Consider the following 23,149-nt stretch of genomic DNA (forward strand, 5'->3'; position numbering starts at 1 on the left):
GTATGGCCACTGTTACTAAAGATTAAAAAACAATGTTGTAAATAATTGGTCCTAGCACACTCACATGCTATTTTCCATATTCCTTCTTTATCCTTTACAATGCTTTTTATGACCTGTTATTTACATAAATTAAGGTGCAGCACTATGGTGAGAGAGATTAGTGAATGAATGCAAGAAGCTTCAATGGCAATTTTGTTTAGCCTAGAAGTACCATTTGGAGCACTTCTAATCATGCTAACTCCAAGAAGTACCATTTAGAGCAAAAAATTCTATGCTCTTGCTTTTGTATCAATTTGGAGATGAGGCAATTGAAAGACGAGAGGGAGGGAAAAAAATATGACCCTATTTGTCTCCCCAATATGCAATCCAATGCTGAGTGCATAACAAACAGAGAAGATTCATGCCTTTCAGGTGACAGTTTATGGATGGATATCCAATAATGCTTTGACATTCATGAAGAAAATCCTAGGAAGAAAGGAACAAGTAAACTAATCTACCAATCTTTTTTACTCATAGGTTGGCGGTTGTGTTTACTAACTGATTACTTCATTAGTAGTTTATAATTTGTATTAGTAACTTAGTCATGATGCTTTGGTGTCGATGAATTTTCTATAGGACCAAGGAACTTGCAAGGATAAAAGAAAAGGAAGAAAAAGAAGAATCTTAAAGAAGAATAATTTAAGATATTGTTGATGTTGAAGATAAATAGGAGTTTCCCAATGATGCACACAAAAAGGATGGATTAAGATAGATCTTTTGTATGATGATTTGGATGGTTCTTGGAGATGATTTGGAAGATGATGTTTTTCAACTTCTTTTTTATATACAACTGTAACAATATATAATTTTGCACATAAACTTGAGTGAGACTATACACAATGCACATATTGTCCACTGCATATGCAAGGACATACCTGCTTATACATGTTAATAGGCTTTGTTGGTACATGTATAGTGACAGATGGACAACTGTCTTTAACCGTTTTGGCATGCTTGAGTGAGACTATACACAATGCATATGTTGTCCACTGCATATGCAGGGACCTGCCTGCATATATATTAACGTGTTAGTAGGCTTTGTTGGTACATGTATAGTGAGGGATGGACAACTGTCTTAGACCGTTTTGGCACTTGTCTTATAGAGCCCAGGAAAAAAAAACACTCTTTGCAGCTTTTTTTTATAGCAAAAGAAGATGACTATTAGAAAAAGAGGTGTACAAGAAGGAGAACAAGAAATCCTCCAATACAGAAGAATGAGAAGAGAGAAAATAAAAAATAAAACAAAAACAATAAAGCAAAACTCAAACAATCAGACTAACAAAGACAACCAAATCCGTTGGTTATCCAAAAACCTCACTCCTTTAAAACAACTAGCAGAAGCACATCAAAGCGAGCCAAATAATGAATCTTCTCCCATAACATAGATCCGTTGAGTTTTTTTTCCATAAATACAAGCATTTCTTTCCATCCATAAATCCAACAAAACTGCAAAAACCGCACACATACACAAAGCATGGCCATCCTTCCTTTTACCAAAACAGCAAAAGAAGTAACCTTCAAATCCTCCACCGACTTTGGACAAACCCAATTTTCTCTCAAAAGACCAAAAAACTTATTCCATATATTCCAAGCAAACAAACAGTAAAAACAAATGAGACGCTATTTCAAAACTACCAAGACAAGGAAAAAGCATATCAGGAGAAAGTTCCTTTGAAGGTATCCTACTCTGCAACAGATTGTTGGTGTTAACTCTATTATGAACCAACCAAATAAAAGCCTTGATGTTTGAGGGAAGTTTGGCCTTCCATATTATTCTATGGAATGGAAAGGAAATATTAGCATTAATCAAGTAGTCACAAAAATATCTGCAAGAATAAGCCCCCGAAGAGTCTAAATACCAAGAACGCCCATCCACCTCAAAGGAAGGGCAACAAGTCCCCGATAACATCAAGAAGGAAGACAACTCCTCTACCTCCCTATCTTTAGGAGTTCTACAGAAATAGAAGCCCTAAGAAAAATGAATTGACCTTCAAAAATCAAAAAAAAAAAGAAAAAAAAGGAAATAACTTCCTTATGATCTGAATTTAAATGACAAAGACAAGGAAAAGAATGTAACAAGGCAGCACTACCCACCCAGACGTCTTCCCAAAAAACGAATACAAAAGCCACTACCCAAGGCAAACTTAGTGAGGAACAAAAAGGGGGTGGGCCAAAGAAATACACCTCCACGAACTCTCCTAAGAACATTCTGAAATTAGCATCCCAACCATTCACATGCATACCAGATCTACTTTTACCGACTCTATGCAATAGAGAAGACTCCTCTTAAGGAAAGCCTCCATAACCATTTAGCCAAAAGAGTGGTCACTTTAGACACCAAATTACCAAGACACAAATCCCCTCCAATCTAGACCTACAAACAGTCTCCAAGCAAACAAGGTGACCTCTCTTATCCCAACCTTTGACCCAAGGAAATCTCACGTGATATTCTCAATTTTACTGGCTATCCCCACCAGAATCCTAAAAACAGACAAATAATAAAGAGGAATACTAGCAAGACAAGCATGAATAAGAGTAATGTGACCCCCTAAATAAAATAACTCACCTTTCCACCCATCCAAACGCTAGAATCGGTCCATCACCATCACTGGATCTCAACAAACCAGAGACATAGGATTACCTTCCAACAGGACACCTAGATAAGACAAGGACCAATCCAGAAGACCACAACCTGCTAACAAAGCCAACTCTTTAGACCTACTAGATGTCAAATTGATGGCTTCTATATCACTCTTCCCCAGATTAATTTTAAGCCTAGAAACCCTCTCAAATATTTGAAGAGTTGAAATATTCAAAAAAGAATCTCTATAATCATGAAAGGAAAAAACAAAAAAGGTATCATCAGCAAATTAAAGATTGGACACACAAACCCTATCTCTACCCAATTCCAGCCATTTAACTTATCAACCGCCCTGTCCACCATTCTACTCAAAAGATCGACAACCAAAGCAAACAAAAAGGAGTAGTGGACTCCCTTGTCTAACACCTCTTGATGCTCTGAACCACAATTTTGGTTATCCAGTCAATAACTGAGGGGAAAAAGGCATTAGGCAGGAAACCCCTCATCCAAGTCCTCCATCTCTCCCCAAACCCCTTTCTGGACAACACCTTATCCAAAAAATTCAAAACTAATCCTATCATAAGCTTTTTCAAAATCCAATTGAAAAGAATGCCCTTCTCCATCTTCCTATCAACCTCCTCTACAACCTCATAAGCAACCAAAATAGCATTCACAATCTACCTAACCCCTACAAATGCACTTTTAGTCTTAGAAATAGTATCATCTAACACCACAGTCAACCTATTAGAGAATTTAGCAATGATCTTATACACACTAATCACTAAACTAACAAGCTTACGATCAGCAACCTTAATAGATCTATTCCTCTTAGGCACCAAAGTGATGAAATTGGAATTAATGCTCTTGCTTAGAATCCCATTGCAATAAAATTCATTAAACAACCTTAACAAATCCATCCTAACCACATCCCAACACACTGAAAGAAGCCAAATTAAGCCCATCTGGACCCAGATCTTTATCCCTTTCCATCCCAAAGACAACAGCCCCAACACATCCTCCTCCTTGAAAGGCCTTTCCAACCAAATCACATGATCCCTGAAAATGGGATTCCAGTCTAAACCCTCAATCGTAGGCCTACAAAAATCCTCTTCTAAATAAATATTGTTCTTTCCAATTTTTGTACCTTATTAGTAATAGAAGTGCTTATATGGTAGTTTCTTCCATCATCATTTTCCAAACAATTGTGTGCACCTCACAACACAAACAAGACACATGAGTAATCCACAACCTAAAACAAGCCCAAAATAGACTAGTTAACTTGGAGCTCACAATGAAGAATAAAAGAAATTACAACCCAAATTTTACAAGATAAAGGTTGGGCAGCCAGTAGTATTGAGAACATTAAGAGACTTCCGTTGGTCTGGGGTGCGGGAGAATAAAGATGAGGTTGTCTGTAGTTCTAAAAGGGAGGGGTTTTGGATCTTGCTAATTTGGTGTTTAAAAACATTGCTTTAATGGATAAATGGTTGCGCCAATTTCCCATAAAAGAGTCTTCTCTTTGGCACAAAGTTATTAAGAGTAAATTTGGTCTACAGGATAACATGTGGGATGCTAATTAGGGTATGAGATGTTCTTGTGACAGTCCTCGGAAGCATATTTTCACAATTATATCCTCTTTTCATTCCTAATTAAAATTTTATTGTGGGAAATGGGTACCATGTTCAATTTTGGGAAGACATTTGGGTGGGGGGTTATTCACTTTGTCCATCTTTTCCCTTTTTGTTTAGATTATCCTCTTTGCACATTGAATCAATTTCTTCCTTCTTTATTTCTAATGGAGCTGCTTCCAATTGGGATTTCCATTTTCATAGGGCTCTTAACGATAGAGAGGTTTTGGAGCTTGCCTCCTTATTAAGTTGTTGGATGGTAGGCTCCTTTCCCAAAGGAGAGACAATCATTCTTTCATTCTTGATTCTTCTAGGGAGTATTCATGCAAATATTTTTTTTGAGCACTTAACCAAGAAAAACTTGTCTTTCCTGCTTCATAGATCCATTTGGAGGATTAAAACCCCCCCTAAGGTTAAGGCTTTATTTGGTTTGTAATTCTTAATAGAGACTAACAATCTATTGCAGAATAAGAGGCCTTTTAAGACTATCTCCGATGTTTGTTTTCTATGATTTCAAAAATTCAGAATTCACTTCTTACCTTTCCCTTCATTGCTCCTTTTCTTAGAGGGTGTGGAACAATTTTTTTGTTTTATTTGGAGGGAACTGGTTGTGTCCAGAGTCGGTGAAAGATTTGTTGGCTATCCATTTTTCTGGCTTTGGAAGGGATAAGAATGCTTCAGCCTAGTGGAGGTGTGCAATTTTGGCAGTTTTGTGGGCGATTTGATTGGAATAGAATGCCCGTATTTTTTACAGGGAAGAGGATGTTTTGGATAAGATTTAGAATTTGGCCTCTTTGTCAGTTTTTAGAGCTCAGTGCTCAGGGTTTTCATTTTCTGATTTGCAGCATGAGTGGTTGGCTGTGCTGTTTCGATTTATTTCAATTTAATTTTTCTTTCCTCTTGTATCTTTTAAGGAGGACTTCTTGTGCTCCTTGTACTTCTTATTCTTCCAAATCAAATCTTTTTCAATTAAAAGAATATTAAAGTTTTATAAAAGAATTATATGCTTTTCAACTAATATCTGTCATTTTCTAAGTATCCTTACTTCTAGGTGTGTGCAAATATTACCCAAAAACCCAAAACTGACCTGAAACCAAGTCGTTTCACCATTGGGTTCAGTTTTTCTGTTTTCAGTTTTTAAACATATAAAAAATTAGTTTCAACTTCGATTTCAATTTCAAATGTGAATCAAACCAAAAAATCAAAATGTAGATCCATATTCTAAATTAACATTCAATTAACATATTTACAATAAACGTACATTTATATTTAATCCCTGTTGCATTTATTTATGCTCTTTCTGAGGAATATATTAAAATAAAAAGATAAAAGAGTATAGAAAGTTTTATAGAATGAGAGATCTCCGCCTTTATCCGTGGGCAATATGAGACAACGTAGCTTCCTTGAGCTGCAGTATTGCCAGGCGAAGTTTTATGCATCTTTGTTCTTGGATGATGCGGGACTTGTACAAGGGACCTCCTCGAATTTAAACACTGCCAGGCACCTGCTGTTATTGTTCCATGTCGATTATTTTATAAATGGAACCATTCCCCTGCTCCACAGAAACCAAGACTCTCTCCACTTCTCTCATAGTACTCACAAGAACCAAACCTCCATGAGATTGGGCATTTTCTGTTGGGGCTTCAGCCTAATCAAAGTAGTTTTTATGTGGCCTAAATTATTTATCCCAAACATTTTAAGTATACATTAAGTTGTTAGATAATTTAAATATTCTTGAAACTGATAATTAATTTGGGTTTTATTGAAACATCAATTCTTGGTTCGTTTTTTATTTGTAAATTATGAAAACTGAAAATCATCAGTTTTGGCTAAAATCGAACCAATCCAACGGGTTAGACCCCTACTTGCTTCATAGGCTACACAAAAAGATTAACTCCCTCAAAAGCCCACCTCGTTCCTTTCCCTCCAAAAATGATGACAGGAAACGCCACATTTAACTTTTTACTCTCTATAAAAATATAAACCCGCGTAAGTCTGCAGCTCATATCAAATCAAGTCTCGAGCCTCCCATTACACCTTCAAGCTGTAAGCTGCATCCACTAATTTTCACATCCAAAAGCAATGCAATAAGAGGTACGCCACACATTCAGCCTTATTATTCACAAAGAAGATAGCCATGCACCATAGCCTTTTCCTCTTTGCTAGCATCATTTATCACTAGTTAAATTTCCTTCCCATATTGCATCACAAGCCCCAGCCCTCACCCCCTCCCCACCCCAAAAAAGCCACTTTTGTGGAAGCACAACTTAAATTTATTAACAAGCTTTTCAATTAATCAGTGGATGCCATAATATGCAACATTTGTATTTTTTGTCACAGCAAGTCTTGCACAGCAATTACCAAAACGTTTATGTAATTATCCTGTAATACACAAAAAGGAGGATAACAGGCGTCCACAAGCCACAAGGCTTCCTCCCTTTACAAGGGTAAGAAGAGGGTCAGCACAGTGTATGCAACCTTACCTTGCTTTTATGCACAGAGGCTGTTTCCTTGGACTGGAACCCATGAGCCACCAGCCACAAAGGAGCAACCTTACCATTGATCCAAGGCCCGCCCTCACAAAAAGGAGGATACTTAAAAACAATTTTAAATTTTGATGGTAGAAGACACTGACATAAATTGGCAGAAAAGGATGCAAGCAGCCAACCCCACCTAGTGGGACTTAAGGCTTGGTTTGTTATCGTTGTTTGTTGTTGGAAGGTAGAAGACACTGAGTGGAAAAGAAATTTTCTAGTGCAGTAGCGCCTAAGAATAAATTGTACAGAAGTTTGGAGGAGTAAAATTATTATCAACCACCAAAAAAAGATGCAGCCTACAGATCATAAAATAAGTATATAAGACTAAAACATACTAAATATTTCTCTTAGGTGGCCTTCGTTCACATTCCTGGTGAGCTGCTCGATACAAAGAGTAAGAGATTCAGCAACTGGTGAAACTTTCCTGCAATCAAGAGCCATGTGTGAACATATGACAGGAATTAAAGAATTACAAACTTCTATGCAGGCACTATAGTGTCTGCACACAAATGCAAGCACACAAACATGAGTAGATGCATCTGCATTCGTGTGAACATGCATTGAGAATAATGATGTTATAAGGCATCATAAAGGGAGCATTGCAGGATGTATAATTAACCAAGAAGCGAAAGGATCAAAACCAAGGACATGCAGAGAAGATGCATTTTTTGCACCATACTTCCAAGTTTTTGGCTTGTCACAGTAATGTAACTGTATTCATAAGTTGTGTCAAGCGTGTGGGCATGCTCTGTTTTGGCAGGGGTTACAATACACACACAAAATTGTGAGGGAAAATGATTTAAGAGAACCTTCCTAAATTCATCGAAAAAATAAATTAACTTAAATACTAAAAAAGTTCTAGGAACTTGCAACACTAGTGTACCAATCTTAGAAGCAGGTTTTCAGATGCATCCTGTTCCTGCAAAAGGTAAAATCATTTAGAAAGCCAATTGAGTAAAGTTTGGCGGTTTCAATCAGAAAGTCAACAGACTTTATGAGGAAAATGAAAGTAAGAAGAAGACAAGAGAACTTGCAACACTGGTGTACCAATCACAGAAGCAAGTGTCCTGAAGTGTCCTGCAAAAGCTAAAATCATTTTAGCAAGCTAGTTGAATACGGTTTGGAGGTTTCAATGAGCGAGTCAACAATCTTTTTGAGGAAAATGAAAGAATAAGAAAAGAGCATTTGCAACACTGCTGTGCCAATCTTAGAAACAGATCCGGATGGGTCCTGCACAAGATAAGATCATTTAGCAAACTAATTGAGCACGACTTGGAGGTTTAAATGAGCAACTCAACAATCTCTTTTGACGAAAATGAAAGTAAGAAGAAGAAAAAAGAGGAGTTGTTAAGAAAAATGGGGAACTATCAGCAGTGCCAGCAGAAGGCTGGAATTTCCTTCGACTATGATAAAATTGGGATTGTGAAGGATGGAAAAAAAAATAAAAAAAAAATGAGGGAAGAAAGATAGGAGAGGACACTATGTTAAGCAAATGAAAACTCTGAAAATCATATCTTGGATTGTCAAGGAATTGAGATATGCTAGAAGAAAGGCTGTTATCAAAAGCTTTCTAATAGATTGGAAAGGGTATCTGGTTTGCTTGCAACAAACCAACAGGAGAACACATAGGCAACAAACCAATAGCATCTAGAGACCATAATTGGTAATCACCCATTACAGAAAAAGTGATGGTGCTTGGAATAAAAAGATCTTCGCGATCATTGACAGTAGGGAGACAAATTCCACTGCAAATGGCTTTCTTAAGTCCTTGGCAGATGTTATGTCTATTCTCTGGTGTGTATAAGCCTGGGGAAGGCCAATCAAGGGAATTGCTAAGGGCTAAACCATTTACAGGGAGAAGACAAAGGGAGATCCCTGGGTGTATGGTCAAGACTTTAACTTCGTGACCTATGCTAATGGAAAGAAGGGAAGATGGCTCAGAATCTGATTGCATGAGGTACCTTTGGGAATGAGAGAATTGCTCTCCCCAGGTTTCCAAAAATCTACTCACAGGACAGAAGAAACGAAGATCCTTTAAAACCACAATTCCAGATCTGCAGAGATTGGGCAAGGGAAGGAATGCTCCTGTGAAAGATTATGTAACTCACATGAGAAAGTTGATTTGCAGCATAAAAAATATTCACATGGAATCTCATTCCCAGGAATGGGATGCCAGCCTCATCGTAAATATTTTGTTGGTTTGTGCTGTAAGATTCCCAGCAATGTACACAGGATGCCCATGTTAGAGTTAGGTTCGATACGAAAATCTTAGTAGGCAATCCGAGAAGACGATTGTTATACCCTTGACATGTGTATAAACAATGTATGAAGAACTGTACCTAATTAAATCCAGGTCCTATAATTTAAACAATCATAAGTTGAAAAAATTGAACACTTTAGTAAGTGGGGGGCAAAATGCTATCCCTATTTAACCATTAAGTTATATTGTAATAATAATAACAACAGCAATAATAATTTAATAGTTCTTCATAACGTATTATTTTAAATATGATAATAGCATGTAATAACATAAAATTATAGGGCATTAATGTCCAACCGGATAAAATAGGAAGGATAATTTGGTCGCAAAAGTAGGCTTCCCATGGAATGGAATTCCTATGAAACTTATTGTGGGGAGGGTGGGAAAAGGATGTCCATATTTTGATATAATCATTTATTCCCAAAACTGTTGATGCCAGCCACATCAGGTTCTGCTCCAGTGCCCAAACAAACATGGGAATGAGATGCGACAGACATCACATTCCCGCGAATGTGGAAAGATGCCACTAACCAATCGAAGTGATGAAATGAGAAGGTGCATGACTTTTTAAACACAAGCTCAAAACCGCTGTGTTCCCTCTCCAATTTCTCCAATCCTTTGCATGAAATATGTTTGATGTAGGAAATTGAAGTCAAAATTTTAAAGGATGGTGGTTTAAAGTGAATTATTACAAGGTGATGGTAATAATAGGAATAACAGCCATCCACAATCACATTTGCCTTCGGAGGTTTGGAATTTCAGAACATTGAAGCTCTACAAAGGTGCTTTCTTTGCTCGGGAGACAACTTGAAAGAAAATCATGTCCTTGGGCAACCTTCAAAAAAGGGTGGGAAAAGCCTGGTAAACAGGCATTACTACGGGATGTGGCCCTTATGTCTGGCATCCATGGGCAATGGCTAACTCAATTTCTAGAAAATTATGAGCTTGTTTGGAACAGTGTTGCCTAATTCACCCAACTCCCTTGGAATCACAAAGGGGACTCACACAAATAAATAAGTTTATAAACCCATTCATGATGCATTTGTGATTCCCTTCTCTAAAAGCAGTGGACCATGAATTTTATATACTCATTCAGTTGTTCTAATTTTGATCACTTATCTAATTCAAATTTTTGCTCTGGCGTCTTTCAGACATCTTTGCCCTTGCAAGACATTTAGGCTTGACTGTATCTACTCGAGACAAACTATTGAATTTGAAGTTTTCTTTAATATTAGACTTGTTAGCATTCACATTTTTTTCACCATTTTCATTAAATTCGTATATAACATTTAGTCTCAATGCTTTAAAAAAAATTATGAAGACCATGCACATTCTTTCAAAATATACCCTTACAAGAAATTCCAAGCCAGTGTTTTAAAAGCTGTTATCCGTGTTCTTCAGGGTATTTTTGAGCCCAAACACATTAAGGCTCTTGTTTAAAAAGGTCAAGTCTTGAAAGGCGCACACTTTTTTTCTCTTTGACAGTTCCTAGGAGGAAAAGCCATGCATTTTATACCTTCCCAAAACAGGTGTACACATGGGAACCCAATTTATATATTTTTTTCGCAGAAATATTAAACCAACCAAATAGATTTGAGCTTGAAGCCCTTTTATCTGTCATTTCAAAGAAGAAAGGGTACAATTGAACTTCCCTCACTCACCCTCTGGTTTGAACGCTCAGCTTCACCACTGACCTTCCACTCCACCCAATTCATAAAATAAATAAAAACAAAATAAATAAATAAATAAACTATCTGAAGGCAACAGTGGGATGAAAGCTCAGTCTGATTGGTGCTCTTCACGTTATAGGTTGGAAGGTCCTGCGCAGCTCACCATCTATCACGTATCTCCAGTGTGCAGTGTTCTCAAGTGCTCTCTCTCTCTCTCTCTCTCTCTCTCTCTCTCTCTCAACCATAACCAATCTCAAAAAATCCTTTGTGAGAGGTGAGAGCAGAAGTTTGAGAGAGATAAGAACTGAAGTTTGGGTAGTGAGAGAAGTTGTAGATTTTTCTGTTCTCCCAAGAAGGTGTGTGATATTTGCTTTTTGACTGCTGAGCCCGATTAGCAATTTGTTTCCTTGGACATGTATGTGGCTGTGGCTTTGCAATTCATAGATAAAGAGCTGGAGTTAACTGAATTTGAAGAGTTAAAATTTTATCAAACTGATTTCATAATTTATCAAATAAAATTTTATCATTTATAATATATATCTTTATTTTATATATTTTTAAATAAAAATCAATTTTTTAATAATAAAAATAATTATAATAACAGCGCAACCAGCAAGGCAGCAAGTACAATGAAGGGGCAAAATGTCCTCCCATGAAAAGAGTGAAATACAGCCAAAAAATTACAAAAGTAATTACAAAAGCACTGCCCATCAATCCTAACAAGATCAGCAATGGCAAAACCCTAAAAAACCCAAACAAGAGGACCCACATAGAGACTAAAGGACGGTTCTATCCCATAACAAAGCTGACAAAGTTGCGGGATCATTGAAGGTTTTTGCACATTTCTTTTGATCCATAACATACACAAATTAGCAAACACAGCACTACCCCAAAGCACTTCACCATTCCTGCTCTTACCAAAACACCAGTAACTCACAAGCAAAAAAATTACCTACAGCCCGAGGAGGCACCCAGGCTTCACTAAATTACGAAAATAAGGCACTCCAAAGGTGAGTCGCAACCCTACAATAAAGGAAAAGGTAAGCACTTGTTTCCTAGGACTCATGACACATCACACACATCAGGCATGAGAGCCACGTAAGGTTTTCTGATATGAAGCAAATCATGGATCTTGTTCAAAATCATTGCCCAAATAAAGGTTCAAATCTTGAATGGTGCTCTAGCCTTCCTAATGATGTGCCTCAAAGGAAATAAGTTGGCAGTGGGAGATTTGTAGCGGTGAATAAAATGGATTTGATAGAAAAAAAAAGTCCTGGCGAATCACTTTCCCACTCTCTCCTCAACTCTCCGTGAGACTTGTGCCTCAACACCTTGAGGCTTTTCATCTGGGTAAAAACCCTCACCTTACACCTTCACTTTAAATATTGTTCCCAAATACCAAAACAACAACTGACAAACCAACAACTTATCTCCCATCATCCCAAAAGTACCAGAATCCCAACTAAACCTACCCCCGCAGTAAGGTTGTACCATGTGCTGGGCAAAGTATCATACCGCATCTCCATACCCACACCACAAACCACAATGCACCAAGCACCTTGAAACACTGGTTGGGGATTAAGGTTTGCACAAAAACAGAAAATTGTTAATTTTAACCCTCTCACAGTTTTTTGGGTTTTGTGGAGTGGAGGAAATAGAAGAGGATTTGTTCATACAGAGATTGAAAGAGTAAATGGCTAAAAACTTCACTCCTTTGGCACAGCAGGGCTAGCGTTGTCGATGGGAAATCCCTTCTAGAACCAACTGATTTGTTGTCATGTAAATGATTTTGTACTTGGCTCAGGCGCTCAGCAAGTTTTATTCTCTCTCTCACCAGACTTTATCCCACCCTCCGAATGTTTCTTCACAATCTCATAAGATACTCATAACAAAACAAATTAACTTCTAGACAAATGATGATAGAAAAATGAACGAATTTAAGGTTTAAGATCAAGCACTTCTGGATTTTGCATACATCCTGCTCATGTCCAACACAAGGGCAAAAGTTAAAATGTATCACGAAAAAAAAGTGATAGAACTGAATAGCTCTACAGTCCGTCAAAACTCAAAATTAAGATGCAATAGGAAAATTTTTTATAAGTAAAAGGTCATTTCAAGAGAGCTCTAAACTTAATCTGAAATTTGATTGACCTTGGGGGTGGCGTAGTTCTTTTAGTTTGTGGTGGTGGAGAGCGACCTCGCTTGCCAGCTGCAATAGGACTGTAGACAAAGTAAATGGTAAAAATCATGCAGCATCTCAATCAAGAAGATAAATAAAACATCAAAATAAGAATTCATCGACCAAATACAAGAGATGCATGGATTTTAAACTTTTATCTTTTCAGAATGACTAGTGCACAGTTCAATAGAAGAACATTTAAAATTATTTAGTTCATATCACTCCCAATACATATTCAAAAAAAATAAAGCCACTAAATTTTCATTAGACAAAAAAATTATATAATTGCATTGGCTTTCATGGTCAGAACAGAAAAGTATTACCACTACTATCAAAGAACATGTAAAAGGGTTTGATTTTATATGATATAGAATGGGTGGAATGATTCAGAGAAGCCTAATTATGTTCACGTAGGTACAATCAAGGAAGAAAGGCAAAACAAGATTGAAAAACCAAGCTATGTATTGTATTCACTCTCAATAAATTAACTAATAATGGATGAACCTGTGTTTCATCAATTGATGTAATTTAATGCTTCCTTTTCTTAGGAGGATCATTTTCAGATCAATAAAAAAAAGAACACACATAAACATCGGCTTACTGGAAAAAAAAAGTAAGCCGTATCTCTTGCAGATGAACTTTTATTGAGCTAAGTATCATTTTTTTCCCAGATAAACAAAGAAATTCATTAAGGAAGAAAGACTGCAGATCCTACTGAATCAACTAAAACTAAGACTAAAAACAAAAGAAAACGCTAATGAAGCAAACTAGACAATCCCTCTGCACATCCACCATAACCACTTCGTCGAAAGCACCCTAGCTCCAAGTAATGCCGAAGATATAATAATACTCCAGAGCCAGCAAGCAGTTACTTAAACCATAAAAATTTTATCACTATACCCCAACCAAATACATCACAACTGCAAAAGTAGCACACTTCCAAACAACCTTCCTCTCCTTACCACCGACAAAACCCATGAAATTCTAAACAAGGAAACCTCTAAGAGGAGTGAGGAAACACACTGCACACCAAAAGCTCCAAACAACTTTTTTCCAAACAGAAGCATGAACAATGCAAAAAACAGAGCATTTGACTCACCGTTCAACCACAAAGCACCTCAACCAACACATCTAAAGAGAAAGCTTTATTGAGCCTTGACCGTACCAACCGTTGGTTGTAACTTGTAAATGTATTAAGAACCATAAACTAAGCAAAAGCCTGACTTTTTGGGCATTTTGGTTTACAAATGAGAAATTCAGAGGAAGTTGATCTGCACTGGGACCATGATTCAAGTGATCAGACAAAAATTCATAGGAAAGGTTGAAAAAACCTCCTGGAGCATCCAAAATCCCAATGAAAAAGTTGCAAAGGGTGTCACAGTCTAACATATACATCAACATAGTAAAACAATAAAATTTTCAAAACTAGAATATTTGGTTTTAAAATGATGAAGCACATAGTTTAATCACAGTTTTATCACCTTCAGTTTTTACTTCTCTTTTGGGATAAAGGAAGACGACACCAGAGGCTCCATTGGCATGCCTCCCAAGTACATGCAGTGAAGGACTTGCCGAAAATGAGAATCAACAATAAAACAATGGCAGCATTAGCATCTAAAAAATGCTGACTACCATATGAAAAAACATTTGAAGCAAGGTTGTAAATACGATAGTCACCAGTACATGCTATTTTGGGTATAAACGGGTAGGATAGCATGTCAGTATGTGAACAATGGTCAAATATCAGAGAAACCCGAAGATCCCCCGTTTCAAAAAAAAAGATCTATTTACATTTTTTAATTTTTTAAATTGACTCAGAAATTTAAATTTCATTTTTTTAATTTGTGCATCCACCCTTTATCGCCTTTTTTGTTCATTGCAGTGATGGAGGTGCTGAGCATAGTTGTTAGAATCGCACGATTCTTGATTTTCGAATCGTACAATTCGTATCAAGAAAGGCAAAAATCAATTTGAATTGCATGGGAGAATCGCAGAAGGCAGCGAATCAAGGTGAATCAGTTAATTGAATCGAATCGAATCGTACGAATCATAAGATTCGGAAGAAACCCCTCTAAAACCCAACTTAAAGATTTTTAAACCTTTTTCTTTCTTCATGATGCCCTTCTCTTTGCTATTTACATGAGTTTTGCCATCCAAGAGGGAAGAAAAGAAGTCTGTTGGCCCTCTCATTCTGCGCCCCTTATTTCTGCCATTGCATAAGATTAGAAGAAAACCAGAATTAGAGAAGGAACCTATCTTGAGAAGAAAACCAAAGTCAACTAGGTAGGTGAGCTTTTGGTTGGCACATTCCCCTCTCCACTCCTCTAGATTTAAAGATCTGATTTTCATTAGTTTTTTTATATTTTAGAAAGTTTTGTTTATGTTTTTTACTTACTTTCTCTTCTTGTTTTTAGTTATTAGAGCAAGCCCATGCATTAAAAATGACTTTTCTAATTAAACACGGCAAAGTTCAAATTCTTATTGTTTTTCATTGATTCATTCCCTTTAAAACCATAAAGCTCAATTTTTCATTAAGTTTTTCTTGTTTCCTCTCCTAATTGTTTTATAAAGAAAGCATGCACATGAATTTTTTATTGTAAAAACAAGTAAACTTCCACCATAAGCAAGAAGTTCAATTTCCAAAAATATTTTGTATCCATATCTTACTTTTTAGTGTATCTTGAACTCTTAGGCTTAGTGCCTTAGTTTTGGGTCACATAAGTGTTGTAGTTTCATACTTTCATAGAAACTAGCTTAACTCGATACTTGATAGAGATGGAATGGTTAGATCATGGTATATTTTTCTTATATGGCTAGTTTTCCTTTTACATCAATATATGTATGTGTTAAAGATCATGGTACGATTTAGACCTACAAAACATGCTTCAAAGGCAAGCACCATTCCAATGATCAACATCCATATTTGTTGAAATCTCAATGTATTTCACAATTTTGCTTGTTTTAAATATATGCAAGTCATTAGGAATCAGATTTTCAAATTTTGCACCAACTCTTACGGTTCAATTCGAATCTCAATTTGACAACTATGATGTTGAGCCTCATGTTGAAAAAAGCTACAGAAAAGGGGCTTATCAAAGGCCTTAGAGTTGGTAGGCATAGAAGGTCCATAGAGGTCTCACATCTCTTGTTCATAGATGACACTATCATCTTTTGTGAGGATGACCCTTTCCAAATTTTGAATCTAAGATGTAGAGGCGGTTTCCGATTTGAAAGTTAATCTTGGAAAAAGTGAAATCATTCCGGTTGGAGGAACTATCGACAGCCCTCTCCTTGCTATCCTTCTGCGCTGCAAGATGGAAAAAGATGGAAAACAGTGGCAGACTCGCTCTCATTAAAAGAACCTTGACAAATCTTCTCGTTTATTTCATGTCTTTCCTTCCCCTTTCGGCTTCAGTTGTCGAGAGATATGAAGGAATTCAAAGGAGCTTTCTTTGGGGGAGCTTCAGGGCAGAATTCAAATTTCACCTTGTCAAATGAGGCATGGTGAAGCAACCCATTCGTTTAGGAGGCTTCAGTTTGAAGTCTCTCCATTTTTCAATAAAGCCCTTTTAGGGAAATTGTTGTGAAAATTCATGATTGAGAAAGATCACCTTTGGCAGGGAATCATTGCTGTGAAATATGGCCTCCAACATAATGATAAGATCATCCAAGCTACTAGAGGACCACAGAAAGTGGGGGTGTAGAACTTCATCAGAAAAGGCTGGAATGATTTCTTTTCTTGCATTAGATGGGGAATGATATGTGGCGCAATCAGAAGGCCCTCGGTGTCTCATTTCCAGCCATTTACAAATTGGCCAATGACAAAGATACCTACATCAGTTAGCACCTCCGAACCACATATCAGAGGCTCTCTTTTGGAACATTCCCTTCCTCAGAAATGTGAAAGATTAGGAACTCAACCAGCACACAGACTTCTACAGCTTTCTCAACAACTTCCAACAGTAGTACTAATCATTCCATTTTGGACCTTTGATACGTAGGGGGTCTCCACTATTAGATCCTTCTACTGAAAGCTCTTTCCTTTGGAGTCTAACAGCTCTAATTTCCTCATACCTAAATTTGGAAGATACCTGCCCAAACAAAAGCTGACCTCCTTGCTTGGGAGACAACACATGGTAAAATCTTGGCTTAGGATAACTTGCAAAGAAGGGGGTTGTTCATCGCCAACAGATGTCCCTTTTGCATGGCTGACGCTGAATCAATATGCGCATCCTCCTTCATTGCACTTGGACAAGGAATCTTTAAAGCTTTGACTTTGATTGGACAATGGTGGCTTATCTGGACTTGGAAAGGGATCCAAGCAACAAAAAAGAAGAGAAAGGCTATGTATCTTATTCCTCTTGCAATTTTTTAGTGTGTTTGGAAAGATAGGTATAGGAAAGAGCTTAAAAATTCAACCTCAACACTCCAGATCAGCAAAGAGCAATGGTTTACCAGAGTCAGCAGCTGGCATAGTGGGAGTGTGGGACTGTTGTTACTACTATAATGTAATCTTTGACCTTTGTAACGCCCTTCAGGGTGGTTGACTTTCTGTACTACGGGCTGGCATCCCCTTTGCCTTTCCAATAAATATTACTTCACTTATCAGAAATATATATATCAATATGCCAATATATGCCATCCTAATTATAAAAAAAAAAAAGGTGCATTCACTTGTATGGCACTTGCAACCTTGGTCTTAAGCCTCAAACTCTTTAAAAATAAAAAGTGACCCTCCACACAATCCTAGAAATAGAAAGAGGAACCAAAGCAAAAATTTTCAACTTTATAGTTTTTGCTATCAAGCAAGAAATTTCTCAGTGTAAAAACAGAAAGCCTCAACTCTTTCTAGTCCTAACACAGCATAACAACAAGTGTCGGACCAATTCATGCAACCAAAATCATCAACCAGGAAATAGGTTTGTAGGAACACAAATCTTTCAAATATCCTTCCAAAGAAAATTTAATATTGTCACCTCCAGGCCCTTTTAATTTTGCTTTTTTTCCTCATGAGGGTCCTTTCAAAAGGCCCCCATCTAAAAAATCCCTCATTAGCCCATCCCATTACCTTTGCATATTCAAACGACATTACTCAGCAAATCAGAAATATATGAGAAAAGTCCCCAGCCCCAAATCATGAGCATTCCTCACTAAAGAAACATCCCAAGAAGCTCTTTGACTAGAATAATGCACACTACTGCTGACCAACACATCCCTACGTGTTGATGACAAGAAGAAATCAATATACTGGTTTCTATGGAAGAAAAAAAAACACAATTGTCATGCCAGAAAAGGAGAAAACTCCCACTAGCTACCTTAAAGCTCCCATAAGAAAATAGCCAAAAAAAAAAAAAAATCCTTCCATCTCTTTTTAAAATGTCCACGGCCCAAGTGTCACGAGCTAAGCTTGTTTAGGGCATTATGCTTGCCTATAACCGCTTATCTCATGTGCTTGGGATAGGTTTCCATCATGTAAATACTAGTGTAGGGTTATTTTCTACTAGTAGAGTCTTTGTAACCCAAATAAGGCAGTATGACTTCTCGGTCACTTTGATGTTTCCTAGTGCCAAGATGATAATTACATAAACCCTCTTTAGGGGAGGGTGAGTGTTCATCAGTCATTGTAAAACTCACTAGCAATTGTCAACGCGCTTAGCCTACTTGCCTCCCTCGCTAAGTACAACATGTCAACAGAGGATTTGTTAATGAATTACGTTTTCTTCAATGTTTACTGCTTGCTTACCACGGCTTTCATGAATTGATTACTGTTTCTGCTATTATCTGAATGAATGTTAATGAAAGTGCTTCGTGGATGAATGTTGGTAAACGATAGGCTGGCTAGTTAAACAAGAGTGCTTTAGCTAGCGCTGCACGGCCCTTCACAAGGGTGTGAAAATAGTCGGACCGTGACATTCCATGATGCAGATAAAGAGTTCTATAAGCCTATAACAGTATGGAACACATAATATTATTAGTTTCATCAATGACGTTATGATTTTATCAATTAATGATTTTTCCACGGATCTGGAATTCAATTTATCGATTGAACTTTCATTTTGAAGATCATGAGGGAGGTTTGAGCAGCACTTCGTTGCTGATGAAAGCCAATTACCCGACATGTTCTTAGAAGGACAGGTTAGAAAGAGAAGGGGGGGATCATCTGCATATCATAAAGTACCCAAAAAAAAAAAAACATTTTCTTCGCATTTCAGGTGGAAGCTAGCATCTGGTTGCTTAGGAAATAGGAAGAACTTCAGTCCTTGCAAGAACATTGGTTCCAAAAGGATCACTATCCATGTTTTGGGAGGATGAGAAACAAACACAGAACAGTATCCTAGGGAGAAATGTTCAAAAAAGAAAACGCTAATGAAATGACACCTGCAACTACTACCGAATCACAAAAAAGAAACACATACGCACATGCAGAGGGAAACAGAGAGAGAACCTTTTTTTTGGAGGGCTGCGGCTGCGAGAGCTGGCGCTACGAGAAGGAGAGGAAGACGAGGATAAAGATTTGGAGCGCGAGCGGGAACGCGAGAGCGAGCGAGAGCGGGATCGGGAGCGAGAGGAGGAGCGGGAGTCGGAGCCAGAGTAGGAACGAGAACGAGATCGAGAGCGCGAGCGAGAGGACGAGCCCGAAAGTGAGCCAGACGGTGGAGAGGGACGACCTCGGCTTGGCTTCGCCATGGCCAAGGCACACAGCGGGAGGCGAGAAACCCTAGCAGTCTTCAGGCTTCGGCGGAGTAAAGCAGACAGAATGCCAGCTTCTCCCGTCCAGTAGAGCAGTAGTATTCATCGCCTTAGTTGTTTCTAAAAATAAAAGATTCGACAAATTAGTTATGTATGTGAATAAGCATGCTAGTAATTTTTTTTATCCTAAATCTCAATCTTATTTTTTTTTTATATGCTTTTGTTTCCAAATCGTTTTCTTTTAATGAAAGGGTCCACATAATTAATCACTCAATATTATTTCAATTTGCTAAGATTTTTAAGGAAAAATAAATGAAAACTAATAACCACAAATTTTCACTAATTATTCATTTTTAGCTTAAATTTGGGAATCATTTTCGCAGAGATCCGAATAATTATAGTATTAACTAATAAAAGAAATGAAGAAAAAGAAATTTAAATGGGGGGAAAAGTAGGGTTCGTCCCTCTAGCTTTGTCGACGAACTCCATATTGGATTCATCGCACGCCATGTGTCCCGTCGACGAAAGATTACCTAGAGAGCTATATCAGAGCTTGAAATTTGTCGATGAAGGTTATTAGTTCGTCGACGAACTTCCTTCTTAACCTTGTCGATAAAGTGACGTATCTCGTCGACGAAATCAAAAGTATAAGTAGCTAAAAATTTCCTCTCTGCGAGCAAAAATTAACATGCAAGATTCTTTCTCTCACTAGCTTCGTCTCCCTCCCCTTCTCTCTATAATTCCGACTCCGTTCTTCGTCGGTTCGACGATCTAAAGCCGCCACGTTACTCTTAGGAATATTTTCTTCAAATCTACTAGAGTAATCTATTGGTTATGCCAACTTGGGAACCATCTCAATTTCAGGGTAAGTTGATTATTGGAGTATTTTCAGTATTATCCAGTTCATTTGATGTCATATTTAGTATTATATGAAAATATAATGGGATTTTGTGAAGTAAAATCAGGGTATTATATTTTTAATAATAAGGTGTTTTGGGACCCTGTAGACAATGGTTAAGGACCCAGTGGGTGGTATTTTAGAAACCCATGTAAAATGATTTATGGATTATAGTTTAAGAATCGTGCATATGTGAATTTGAGGAAATTGGGGAAATTGTATATGATAATTATCTAGGTGAATTCAGTTGTTTGATTGAGAATTATGCATGCATTATCTTAGGATGTTGAAATTATAATACAGCACGTGAGATTGTAAATAGCAGTTAGTGCTCAGATAGTCAAGTAAGGGAAAGTGCTCAGATAGTTAGGTAAGGGAAATATGCTATCCTGGAAATTTTAGTAAGATTATCAGCAGGAATTACATGTTTTACCATATTATTATCATTATTCAGATTATAAAATATTAGTTAAGCAAAAAATACAGATTTTAGAGCATGTGAGTTTATTCATTTAAATCGTGTGGCATGAGTTTATAGCAAATTAGCACAGTATTTATGCAACTACAAATACCATGTTTTACAGTATACGAACAGACAATATCATGGGATATATATTTATATTTTAGAATAATGAATTTTCAGTATACATATAAATAGAAATTTTATAAAATATTCCTAATACCATGATTTATCTATTTTCATGATACCATGATTTACAGTATATGTATAGAAATATATATTTACAGCATTTTCAGAATACCATGATTTCAGTCAGATAATCAGATATAGAGATATTAAATATTCATCCAGTTATTCAGAATAACAAATCAGTTTTATAGTGTTTCGGTTACTACAAAATCATGGTAAAACAGTAATATAAATATATCAGTACATATGTATATAGTATCAGACCCTGATGGGCCGAATTCAGTCTGTAGAGCACGGTACTGTAGGTATATTCAGTTCAGAGTGCAACCACATTACTTAGATAGTATGTGGATATTCTGCAGCTGATCGTGCCTATGTTGTGGACAGGCTCCCTGTCAGTTAGGGTTAAGGAGGCCGACCTGACTTTCGGAGTTCAGTTGACTTATCATAGTCAGCCAGTCAGGATAAGTCCCGCCTTCGGGCCGCACAACTCTGTCATAAGGGGTTAAATCATGACTTTTAGTTATTCATTCAGGGAATTTTCTCAGTTATTATATTTATATGCAGATTTACAAAAACCGTAGACGAACCTATAAATATTAGAAGTATTATGAATAGAAAATTCAGAAAATTCAGAAAAACGGTTTATGTTAAGTAACATAGGTATGAGTTATATTGTACAATATTTATACATGTTTTCTCAAATTTAGTTATTTATGGTATTTCTAAATCGGAATTTTTCAAATATATAAATTCAACTGTCACACACTAGTAATAACATATTTCGTCTTATTAAGCGTTGTCTCATTCTAGTGATTTAATATTTTTCAAGTGATCCAACTAGGCGAGCAGATCAGATTCGTAGATAGAGGAGACTACAATACTGCCCTATTCATAGAGTGAGTGTCTTTAGGAGGTTATTTTTGGGTAGTCCCTAGACCCAAATGAGGGTATTTGGGGAATAGATGTGTATGTATATTTTAGAAAATATTTTGACACTCTAGTATTGTATATATTTTTATGGTTGTATGTATTCTACTTCTTATTGCTCAGGTAGTTTATTGTGTCTCAGATTCTACGGGTCCAATCTAGTTCATGATGTTGGTTTGATTTGTATCAAAAGGTATCGGAGTAGTGAAATTCCACAGTATATATATTTATAAGGATATTTAAGGAAAAAAAATGGCAGTGAAAATAAGGTCGTTACAATTTTAGTATTATACACATACTTTGGAATTAATTAGTTGCCCGTTTGGGCTTTTTGCAATTCTGTATATACCGGAATTAAATGCAGGGGATGGCCTAGTGCCTTATTACTCCTATTAAATAAATAATTATGTATAAAGTGTGTCACCGTAGTAATCAATTAATTAATATTTGACCATATATGTCTTGTGACGCCCCAATTTTTGTACAATTTTTTTTTTAATAAATAAATAATCACGTCATAAATCCACCACATCCACAAATCGGCCACGTCAACAATCCTAGTACCATTCATACGACCCGACTCGCATTGGATACCAAGTAAAAAGTATTTTATTAAACAACCTAACAACGGAAGCCAGTATATACACATCAGTCAGAATACAATACCTAGAGTATCAACATACATAAATACACAACACTATCTCATACCCAAAAATAATACAATCCTAGGAAACCACACCTCCCTAGTCAAAACTCACCCTGTATCTCAGGGTCCCAGCTCCCTATGATCACGGAACTCTACCACTTGGCCTATCTCTGTTCCCTGAAAAATTTAGATAATTTGGGTGAGACACATCTCAGTAAGAAGGAATAGATTATTTACAGTGTGTGGCCAAATGAGTAGAATTATAATACACTTTACTTTTCAAATCACCATTTCATTTGAGAAAATACACTGATATTCACAAACACATAATCATATAAATATACAACACAAGCTTTTATAAGCTTAAAAATCATTTATCAAATTTAAAGATTTCCAACACATATTTACACGCGAAGTTCCTGAGAATAGGGAAGATTACCCG

At 36.8% G+C, this 23,149-nt stretch overlaps 1 protein-coding gene across 1 annotated transcript in view; it reads right to left on the reverse strand.

The window, feature by feature from the left end:
- Positions 1-19,733, reverse strand: part of LOC131164336 (serine/arginine-rich splicing factor SR45-like) — a 31,306-nt gene extending 11,573 nt beyond the window's left edge. The window contains exons 1-3 of the mRNA XM_058121446.1: positions 19,340-19,733; positions 12,867-12,935; positions 7,121-7,209 (exon numbers count right to left, since the gene is read on the reverse strand). Coding sequence (XP_057977429.1) covers positions 7,121-7,209; positions 12,867-12,935; positions 19,340-19,581 — 400 coding nt within the window. The 5' untranslated portion in view covers positions 19,582-19,733. The remainder of the gene's footprint in view (positions 1-7,120; positions 7,210-12,866; positions 12,936-19,339) is intronic.
- Positions 19,734-23,149: the final 3,416 nt, after the last annotated feature.

This window comes from Malania oleifera, chromosome 9 (genome assembly GCF_029873635.1).
Source record: "Malania oleifera isolate guangnan ecotype guangnan chromosome 9, ASM2987363v1, whole genome shotgun sequence".
NCBI lineage: Eukaryota > Viridiplantae > Streptophyta > Magnoliopsida > Santalales > Ximeniaceae > Malania > Malania oleifera.